General features: G+C 39.4%; 1 protein-coding gene across 2 annotated transcripts in view; it reads right to left on the reverse strand.

The window, feature by feature from the left end:
- The window catches only part of si:dkey-117m1.4, a 31988-nt gene extending 21817 nt beyond the window's left edge, over positions 1-10171 (reverse strand). The window contains exon 1 of one of the 2 annotated variants that reach the window (XM_021476794.3): positions 10055-10171. In XM_021476794.3, the coding sequence (XP_021332469.1) occupies positions 10055-10146 (92 nt within the window). In that variant the 5' untranslated portion in view covers positions 10147-10171. Of the gene's footprint in view, positions 1-9907 lie in introns of both variants that reach the window. The other variant, XM_021476796.3, reaches the window with a different exon arrangement.
- Positions 10172-12482: the final 2311 nt, after the last annotated feature.

Raw genomic sequence — 12482 nt, forward strand, 5'->3', positions numbered from 1 at the left:
TAGCACTTTTACAAATGTTTAATAGATAAGTGCTTCTGTTAAATGAAATCATAACATTGATTGTGAAACTGGACTATGATTTGTTATTTTCCATCCAAAGATGCCAATTAGATTTATGCACAAAATGGCACATAAAACATTTCATATAAAAGCAATGTTTAAATCCAATGAGTCAAAGAGGACTAAATCATCACCTCCAGTTAAATTCCATGTAAACAATTTCCTTCCGTTTTTTCCTATATAATGAATTACTTGCACCTTGGAAGACAAAGACGCAATGCAATGAACGCGCTGTGGCCTTTAGAGGCAGCCATTTTTGCTATTACGTGATCTGTTATAACATTTATTCTTTCATTTTCCTTCGGCTTACTTGTTTATCAGGGGTAGCCACAGCGGAATGAACTGCCAACTATTCTGGCATAAATGCAGCGGATGCCCTTCCAGCAGCAACCCAGTACTGGGAAGCAACCACACACTCTCACATTCACACACACTCAACCCAATTTAGTCCATCCAATTCACCTATAGCGCATGTCTTTGGACTGTGGGGGAGACTAGAGCTCTGTTATGACAAAATGATGCAAAATCACATGACTTTATTGATGAAGGGCCAAAAACCAAATATCATTAGCTATGTTTCCATCCAAAAATGCGAATGAACTTTATGCGCAAAACTGGATTATCGCATTAAAGAAATGCCAATAAAGCAGCGTTTACATCCAACGGGTCAAAGCGAACAAAATCATCACTTCCTGATTAACTGGTGCCAAAAATCAACAGAAAAAACGGAATTTGCCGCGATAGAAAAAGCTGCGTCAATCTGTTCTTCATCTAATAAATGACTTGCGCCTCGGAAAGCAATCCTGACATGCAGTGAACGCGCGGTGGCGTTTGAAGGTGTCAGACGCGGAGCACAGATGCTCTTGATTCTGGAGGTCATTAATAATATAATAACACTAATACTGAAACTGTAAGGGGTTTTAAAATGACCAAAACAACATTTCAGATGTTTTACAGTGTGCTTAGCCTCATGGTTAGTCCATTCACACACATTTTTATCATCGCATGATCTCTTTTAACAAAATCACAATCTTTTTAAATGTACATGCTGGAGTTTGTGTGGTTAAAGTGTTTCCATCATAGTTTATGCGCATCTTATCGAATAAAAAGTTTATCCTACTCGGTTATGCGCATACGTTTTTATGCGCATTTTCAAAATGTATGCGCATCATGACGTTTTCATCAACCGCTTTTTTATGCTCATATTCAAAATGCGCATAAAAATAGATGGATGGAAACATAGCTATTGATAGCTGTGGGCCGAAGATAAATATACCAAACTATTTTACATTAAAGTTGCCATGGGTAGTTTCCAAATTTATTTCATAGTATTTAAACATTTATAGAAAACATTACTTTAAATCCTATTAACTAATGCAGTATAACTTTGTAAATCATAGCTAACTGCAATAAAAACATAATCACGTCTATAACACAGTGGAGTTCAATGCTGAATACACTAGTCCAGCAGAATCTGCTTTTGCCTTGATTTGCTCACCAATAGAGTGACAGTGTGTACATTTTGAACTAAATCTGATTAAATGACACTATTTGAATTGAAACATTTAATTTCTGTTAGCTTTTTGTAGTATAACAATACAACTAACAAATTCAAGGTTTAATTAAATCTTTAAACCATCAACATCATTCTCCCTTTCTTCTCAGATGGGATGGTTACCATGGGACAGCTTTCGCCTGCAGGCCCTAGTTTGGGCATCTCTGTCTTAGTGTATCCTACTTGTTTGTATGAAATATTTGATTACGCATCATTTACATGGACAGAAAACTGAAGGGTCTGTTCACACAAATACAATTTTGTGTTGCTTTTGAAAACATAAGCAAGACTAGCGTCTTGTCATCTATCAGACTGTCATTGTCAACGCATCTCAGACCTAAAGTGATAGTTTACCTCAAAATTTTTAAATGGTCCCTGTGTTTAGTTTATAACTAAAACTATAACTATATTAGGTGCTTTTCCACTTCATGGTACAATGGGGTTTTCTAATGAGCTCTATACCTAGCACTTTTTTGAGTACCACCTCAATTGAGGTTCGAAAAGAGTCTTACCATTTGTCACGATACTAAAATTCGGTACCAATCGGTACTGAAAAATTAAAAATGTTCATTTACCATTTAAATGATGTTGAGTGTGTTCTTAAATGCTGTTGATTTGCCATTGTGTTGACATGCTCAACAGAAATGACTGTAATTGGCCATGAAGGTCATCAGTTCACCGCTCTTCACCGAGTGCAAACACAGATACAGGGACACTGGAGCGAAGATCAGCTGGTCTGTCTATTGCTGCGGTCACACTAGAGACTGTGCCGGAAAAAGGGGCAGGATAAAACAATATGATTGGACGTTGATAAAAGTGAGCGATTAGTCCATATTTTAAATCTCTGTACAGAGGTCACGTTTTGATCTTCAATTGGACACAGTCATGTGATGTGATTCCACGCATCATTAATCTGGAACTTTCCAGTGCAGCAAATTGCGAAACTTGTCGCACGACTTTGTATTTTCGGTCTACCACAGTCGCATGCATATGAATGGAAGTCTATGAAGTGAAAATTGCAGTGTAATCATGGCTTATGCTGACATACGAACAATCTGCTAATGAGTCGACTGAACTGCGCGACTTTGAAACGCTTTAATGTCTCTGTATTTGTTTTTGCACTTGGTAAACAGCGGTGAATTGATGACCGACATGGCCATTCACAGTCATTTCCATTGAGCATGTGAACACAATGGCAAATCAGCTGTATTTAGAAACATCGCTTAAATGTTAGCGGGAATTGGAGTTTTTTTCCAGTACCGATTGGTACCAAAATTCAGTATTGTTACAAACAATACTTACCATCACCAAAACGTGACATATACACACTGCTGATTGGTTCAAGAGAATCATCCATATCAACATGACAACCAGTGGCAATCTATTTGCAACATGAATAGTCATCGATTATATTGCATTGCACCCATAACTATATTGTTGGTTTACATGATTAAACCGTTTTTATACCGCCATAAGAAAAAGAAACCTGAAGTATCAGTATCATGATCAAAAGAAGAGGTCCAGATGATCCTCTCAATGGTAGCCATGAATCAGATCTAATGATGGATAGGATGACCCAGAATTAAAAAGTTTTTCAGAAAGTCACAGCACTTGAGAGGGTGCAGCTATCTGCTTGTTAAGTGTGACATCACATGAAGTGGCTTCTTGGTCCAAGCGCTCTATCAAACTGTATGGGGAGACTCATCAAATGGTAATAATAAACTTTTACAAAGCGCTGTTATACTTTTGAAAATCACGATCACAATATATACATCCATGCCTAATATCAGATGACCAGAAAGCAATTAATTTTTTATAAATTGTTGAATTATTTAATCGACTTGTAAAGTCGTCATGACTTAATCAACAGTGGATAGCAATAATCCCACCCACTTTAAGCAGTACTAAACTGCAGTGCAAAACCAATCCAAAGTGAGCTGAGCCTTACCATAGTGCGCAGTGGAAAAGCATCTTTTGCCCCTCTTCACCACAGCACTTCCTCGTTCATTTCAACATTGCATATGCTTTACACTCAAGAGAGTGTTACACTTAAGAGAAAACACAGCTCTGTCCAGCTGGTGGCTCCAAATGCACAAATAAATGCAGATAAAAAGACCCCCGCAGCTCACCAGATAAATACCATTTATAAAGTTTTCTTTTGACAAAAACACATGGTTTCACGACAGGATTCAGCAGAATTATCTGAAGCACTTTTCATAATGAATGGATGCGCTTTATTGGACTTCTTTTGGACATTTGTAAAGCTGGAAAAGAGTTTTTTTCATAAATCCCTGATTGGATTCGGCTGAAAGAAGAAAGTGAAATACACCTAGGTTGATGAAATAATAGGATCATTTCCATTTTTGAGTGAACTAACCTTTCAAGTTTTTTTTATTATGGCATCCACCTGCTCTAGGACTGTTGTTGTGACCTTGTAAAATCAATTGCTTATAATGGTGCAGGCAAAAAAATAAATAAATAAAAAAGCTCAAACTGCTCTGATTGCCAGCAAGAGAACAATCAATATCATTTCTAATGTAATGTTTAATATAATTTACATTTCTTTAATTCTGAGGTCACCTTTGTATTAGGGCTGCACAATATATCGTTTCAGCATGGATATCGCAATGTGGTCAGTCGCAATAGTCACATTGTGAGCATACGCAATGTTGAGTCTGGATTATAATTCATCATTTGCATGTGTTTTTGATGCCTGTGATTGTACAATGACCTTAAACGCATTCAGGCATAATACATTATACCATCTGCAACTTTAACAACGACAAATTTTATTGAATTATTTTTATTTTTATCATTCAGTTACTGTACGTGAATACTGTTAGACTCTGAAAACGATAAAACACATTATTTAATCTGTATCTTTTGTTTCGTGGCTGTATTTATAGATTGCTATGCATGAAAATACTCACAACACATGCAAATACAGAAATACACTGCAAATAGCACAAACCACATCGGAAATGTGTCGGAAGACCCCAAAACATGAATAGACTGTTTATGCACTCCCACTCCAGAATCATACCTCTCAATCTGGCTTTGTAAATTCTTTCCAAATAAGAGATATTCAAGTTATCTGGTGAAATTGTATTCATTTCGCAATATATACACTTGTTAAGTTGTGACCTATCGGTGACCTACGGAGTACTGTTCTCGAGTCCAAGCCGCCACTCATTTGAATTGAGAAAAACTCTTTAGTCATTTCACACATTAAATAGAATTTTATATTATATCAGGGTGTATACTACAGTCTCTGTACACGCTGTATTACAAACATCAATAATTGAACAATTTATAAACAATCACTTTCTAGTCATCTGATATTAGGCATGGATGTATTTTATTGCGATCGTGATTTTCGCAAGTATTACAGCGCTTTGTAAATATTTATTATTACAATTTGTTGAGTCTCCCCATACAGTTTGATATAGCCCTTGGACCCAGAAGCCACTTCAAGTAGCGTCAGACCTATTAAGCAGATATCACAAAATAAAAAATAACGCAATGCTAGATTTTTACAATTTTTTAGAACCCTATTTTTTTATTATTAGGCCAAGCATAAGAGACTAAACTATTAAAAAGAAGCATCCTCTGAGTCATATTTTTTTCTCTTTTTTTTCTTCAAAATATTTTCAGTAAAGCGGTCTCACTGTCTTTCTAAAGATATATAAAAGCTTTATGCACAGTGTACATTTCAATATCCCAGCCTTTCTATATCTGCTCTCCCTCTCTCTCTCTCAATATATGTGTTCCTCGCTCTCTCACAAACACACACATACTACCTGTTCATCCAGCTCTGCCTTCCAGGTGCAATCAACACACACACACACACACACACACACAAACACTTTCAGTTGTCCTCTGGCTTTATACTTTATACATGCACACAACTCCCATTGATTACACATAAACACACACAGACCCAAACATTGCTGCTCTCGTCTCTCTCTCTAACACATACACACACACACACTCTTATACAAACACACTCGTTCCCTGCCCCCTCAGTAACACACACGTATGCACAAACACACATACCCCTCCCCTCTTCTCTGTCAAACACACTTCTCTTGTCTTTCGTTTACACACATTTCACACACACACACACACACACACACACACACACACACACACATAAACGTACACATTTTCACTATATATTTAAAATGGTCTTCTGCACCGTGTGGTGTAAAGTACACACCTTCATTATATTACCTTTTAGATGGTCCATTCTGTCGCACCCAATCCCACATGTTTTTATTCTGTCAAAATGGGAACTTTTAATTAATATTGTTTTATTTTTATACTAATGATAATCAGTGGCGAATTTAGTGATTTGGGGGTCCTAAGATATTCCAGGCACGGGGCTCAACAGTCTTAAAATGCACCCTTTTTACTTTAATTTTTATTTACAGTTCAGTCGATGAGGTAAACTAGAATCCACTAAAGCTGCGAAATGAATCAACGCCACTCAATGTCATCAATGCGATAAATTATAAATGTCATTTTCCCTACAAAACAAAGCATAATCTCACAGACATGTCTTACTTCTATTTTACTTCTCTGCTGAAACAAAACAAAACAACATAATCTAGGCTATCACAGACGTCTTAAAGTTTACAAAAAAAAAGATAATTTCAAAACATTGCCACTCATTAAAATCAGCACATTTGAATGGTATTTTGGGACATTTTTGGCGCCCAACAATCCTAAAATGCACCTTTTCTTGCTGTGAGGCGACAGCACTACCTACTGCACCACTGCGTCACCATAATATTATTTTATTACATTAAAATTGTATTAGTTTGACTCTCGCCATACAAATTATAATAGAAAACAATGTTATATATAGTTTATAGCAGGCGTGTCCAACTTTTTTTACAAAGGGCCAAAAACCAAACTTGATCGAGGCCTATGGGCCTATAAGGCAAGTATTTACCATGGGTAATTTCCTAATTTATTTAACAATGTTTAAAACTGACTAGAAAACATTGCTTTATATTAACTAATACAGTATTTTTGTTACATTTTATAATGAACTTATTACAGTAAAAACAAAACAATCTAATCTATAACAAAATTGCACTAGTTTTTGCCTTGATTTGCCTGCTGATGTCTTCTGCATAGTCCTCTATCTGGCGAGTGACAGTATTTACATTTTTAAAAAAATCTAATTCATTCATTCATTTTCTTGTCGGCTTAGTCCCTTTATTATTCCAGGGTCGCCACAGTGGAATGAACCGCCAACTTATTAAACTTATTAAATTATTAAAGTTTTTATGCAGCGAATGCCCTTCCAGCCGCAACCCATCTCTGGGAAAAAAATCAAATCAAATTCATTTACATGTAATTAAAACATTTAATTTCTGTGTAAGGGCGTCACGGGGGCACAATCGCCTCACAGCAAGAAGGTTACTAGTTCGAGCCTCAGCTGGGTCAGTTGGCATTTCTGTGTGGAGTTTGCATGTTCTCCCTGTGTTTGCGTGGGTTTCCTCCGGGTGCTCCGGTTTCCCCCACAGTTCAAAGACATGCGCTATAGGTGAATTGGTTAAGCTAAATTGTCCATAGTGCATGTGAGTGAATGGGAGTGTATGGATGTTTCCCAGTGATGGGTTGCAGCTGGAAGGACATCCACTACGTAAAACATACGCTGGATAGATTGGTGGTTCATTCCTCTGTGGCAACCCCAGATTAATAAAGGGACTAAGCCGAAAATAAATGAATGAATGAATAAATTTTACATTAGGTTGGATCAAATTAGAAATGACGATCTCTGTAAAAGGCACTCCTCTCCATCATTCTCACTCTCCTCTCAGATGGGATGGTGGGCCAAATCAAGGTTACAATGGGCCAACTTTGGCCATCTCTGGTTTATGAATAAATTAATCTTCATGATATTTATTGGGGGCCCCCAGATTTCCTGGGGCCTTAAGTGGCCATTTACCTTGCTTAGTTGTTAAATCCGCAGCTAATGATAATTTTGATTATACAGCGCTCAGCATAATTGAGTTCACCACATTTTGAAAATTAATATTTTTATCAATTTCTCAGTGAATGTAGGCAATGTATTTTAATGCATTTAAACAAAACAGATTTATTGAAACAGATATATTCATTAAAATATTTGTCACCAAACATATTTAGAAATTGAGAGAAAATACAAGTAAATACAAGCTAAACATTGCAAATAAATTACAACCTACAAAATTTGTACTAATTTTTTTTTTACTTTTTCCGCTTCTCTTGATTTTTCCTCTTTTTAAAATTTGTATTTAATATTTTTCTATGACATATAAATTTGAGTGTACTAGTTTTTGGACCGTTATCGTACGTTATTTTGCTAGATAAGCTCCAGATTTGGCCTCAGTACTGACTAATCTAATGTATATGCACAAGTATAATATTGTATAGCTTCATATTAAAAACATGAATTTAAAGATAATTTTTGAGGGGGTTTACTCATATATGCTGAGCACTGACATATAACCAAACACTTCACCATCATAGCAACCTTTATATAGTTTTTTCCTCTAAACTATTTGCATATTCAAACAGGCAGTTTACCTCATGACAACTGTTGTGATTTTAGGTGCTCGGCCCCTGTGTACGTGTAAATTTGGCCCCCTCAATGCAGGCACAGCCAGGCCAAAATATACACACGTCTCTCTTCAAAGACTGGCACATATGCACACCTCTCATCTACAGTCATGTGCAATAACACACTCATTCTGTCTCACACTTTCACTCTCAAACACTCTTGCCCCTTTCAAACACAAACACACACACACACACACACACACACACACACACACACACACACACACACACACACACACACTGTGTCTGTCTTTGTCACGCACACTCACACTGTCTTTCCCTCCTGCTCATGCAGTGCCTCATATACGTACGCAAACACACTCACTATCTCTCTCTCTCTCTCTCTCACACACACACACACACACACACACACACACACACACACACACACTCACTGTACTTGTTCCTTTCTCTCATGCTCTGCTCCCTCCCTCCCTCCTCCCTTCTGCACTCATACACAGACACACACACACTCTGACGCAAACACACACTCTAGCCCTCTCCTTCTCTCTCTCTCACTCTCTCTCTCTCTCACACACACACACACACACACACACACACACGGCTCTCACATGCACATGCTCTCTCTCTCTGTCTCTATCACACACACACATACATACACAGAGGTGCTTGCTCACACGTACACACACTCCCTCTCTTGCGTGCGTGCGTGCTCTCTCTCTCTCTCACTCACTCACACACACACACACTCATAGTCTCCCGATGACACAGACACACAAGCAAATACACACACACACACACACTCTCTCTCTTGCGTGCTCTCTCTCTCTCACACACACACACACACACACACACACACACAAACAAACACTCTCATACATAGTGTCTCCCAATTACTCTCTCTCTCTCTCTCCATGGACACACAAACATGCAAATTATCTCTTCTCACACACACACACCCGCGCGCACACACACACACACAGGCGCTTGCTCACATACATGCTCTCTGACACACACAGTTTCCCTGTGACAAACAGACACACGCAAACACACATACACACTCACTCACACACTCACCCTGTGACACAGACACTCACACACACAAACACACACAGACACAAACAGACTCTCTCTCACACAGTCCCTAGACACAGACACACATTCTTTCTCTCTCTCTCTTTCTCTCTCTCTCTCTCTCTCTCTCTGTATCACACACACACACACAAACATGCAGACTCTCTCTCTATCACTCACACACACTCTCTCTCTCTCCTTGTTACAGACACACACGCAAATTATCTTTCTCTCTTACACTCACTCACTCACTCACTCACACAGACACACCACACACACACGCTCTCCCCATGACACACACAGACACACACACACACACACGCTCTCCTTGTGACAGAGACACTCAAACTCTCTCTCTCCACCTCTCTCTCTCTCTCACACACACACACACACACACACACACACACACACACACACACGTCAGTCGTTAATTCGGAGTTAATGATGATTAAAGACCTGCATTATTTTAAAACTAGAAATGAATCAGTTACACTGACAGTCGGTCATTTAAATAACACACACACACACACACACACATCTGATTCCCGTGACAACAGCGCAATAACGGTCTTTGTAAATAAAGGGTGAAGTTATTAAATGAATGAATGAACAGTTTATAGAGCTCAGCTAATCTTTTTTTACCTAAAACCAATTTCTGAAACTTTAGTCATTGCGGTAATTCGTCGCAACAGATAAAGTTACATTTATGAGGCAGCCGCTTTCTGAGTTTTAAAGTAGGTGCCATCACTGGAAATGTCAGTTTTTCTTCGAGTATGTTCACTCCCTCACCCTCGCGGCGGCGGCGGTTTGCTGGTCTCTCCGTCGCTGTCCAGCGTCGGCGGCTCCCGGTAGTCGAATAGCGATCGTACGGTCTCCGCCATTCCCGCTGATGAGCGCTGTCCTCTCACGCGCTGCGCTCTCCCCGTCTATGTACAGGTTCTCTGGGACCGTACCATTTGCTCAGACACGAGGGGAAGGCGTGCAGCAGGACCCTCAGCGCGGTGGTTCCTCGGTGCATGTAAATGCTTAAATTGGTGTGTTTGATCCTAAATTGTGTATTCATTAATATTTTAAACCCGTTTTATTGGTAGTGGAATATTATTCGAACTATTCCAAAAGACAGGAACTCAAATTTCCCCATATTAAAGAAATGGTTGCAGCCTCTAGTATAGGTTGGGGTGGCATTTCTGTTTCTAAGCGAAGTTGATTGTACTCATCAGACAGTATTGACAGGTCTGTCTCTGTCAGTGTATGTGTTATAACAGATTAAATCTTTTACTTGCTTTAAATTCAGAACTAACTTCAGTCAAGTGACAACAATATTCTTATAGGTTTGGTTTTCTCTATGTAGACTCAGAAGTGTTCATTAACCGCTAGCTCTGTTATAATGTGCGCCGGCTGCAGCTGTGAGCCTGATGTAGATAAATTAATGCTAAAATACAGAATAAAAGCACATTTTCATATAATAAAGTATTTATTTTTTCTTCAATACATTAATCATATTCTCTATTTAAACAGAAATATTGTGATATATCCTCATGCGTTACAAAAACATTAGCAAATTATAAATTCTTATTTAGACTATTCTGGTTTTCTCTATCACACCACAAACCTCTGACGCACACATCTAAACACACCCTTCCCCCACTCTCATCCCTCACACACACACACACACACACACACACACACACACGCACGCACACACACACACACACACACACACACACAGAGCACGCACGCGCACACAGGAGCGCGCACCATCTCTCCCTCACACACACGCGCGCGCGCTCGCTCACTCACTCACACACACAAATACACACAGCCTACAAGTGTGCAAGCAAGCTGAGTCTGGTATGCTAAAACACACTTATAAACACACATTCTCAATGTAATGGTCAAATGAAAATGATGCATTGTAAAGTGCACACACAGAAAGTAAAAGCACTTGTTCACATGCACACACACATATTTAAAACCATAGTGCATACTAGACACACACAAATGTATGTAACTGTCAATAATTCACCCTTCAATCTCCTTGGAGCACACACTTATGCGTGTGTGCGCGCACAGACACACACACTGCAGATCCCACAAAGGCATGTGTTGACACACACACACTGCAGATTTCACAGAGGCATGTGTTTCTCTCTCTCTCTCTCTCTCACACACACACACACACACACACACACACACACACACACACACACACACTGCAGATCCCACAAAGGCATGTGTTCACTCACACACACACACACACACACACACACACACACACACACACACACACACACACACTGCAGATCTCACAGATGCATGGGCACACACACATACACACACACACACACACTGCAGATCTCACAGATGCATGCGCGCACACACACATACACACTGCAGATCTCACAAATACATGTTCTCTCTCTCTCTCTCTCTCTCACACACACACACACACACACACTGACTCTCACACAGATTCTCCCTCCTACGCAAGCGCACACACACACATACACACGCACACACACACACACACACACACACATTCCCCCTTTCTCGCCTCACACACACACACACACGCACACACACACGCGCACACACACACACTCTCTCTCTCTCTCACACACCCCTCCCCCTTCCATTCTCTCTCTCACACACACTCAGACAAACATACACACACACACACACATCCTGCCTCACACGCACACATCACATACACAGTCACATTCTCTCTTTTCTCTCTCACTCTGTAACTCACTGCATATACATACACACACTGACACAAATACACATACAACAACATGCACACACACACCTTTCACAGGCATCCTGCCTCTCTTCCAATACACACATGCGCACAAATACACACACAGATCACAAACACACTCCACCCCCACTCTTCCAAACACACATCCTGCTTTTCCTTTATCACAGTACACACACACACACACACCGACAGACAGAAGCACGTACACACACACACACATTAGGTTTCTGTGAACTGTGGGGACTTTCCATCGGCTACTTATAATGACTAAATGATATGACCCTCATACAGTATTTTAATCTCGGCTTTCCCTTGTGTGGTCCACAAGTCTGTTTTAACGATGTCCAAAATTTGACAATACTCTCACTAGGATAAACCACTACACACACGTGGGAACATTTATTGACATTCAGTGTAATCTCCAACCCCTTTCCTTAACCCTAATTTTAATTCAGT

This window comes from Danio rerio, chromosome 1 (genome assembly GCF_049306965.1).
Source record: "Danio rerio strain Tuebingen ecotype United States chromosome 1, GRCz12tu, whole genome shotgun sequence".
NCBI classification, from domain to species: domain Eukaryota; kingdom Metazoa; phylum Chordata; class Actinopteri; order Cypriniformes; family Danionidae; genus Danio; species Danio rerio.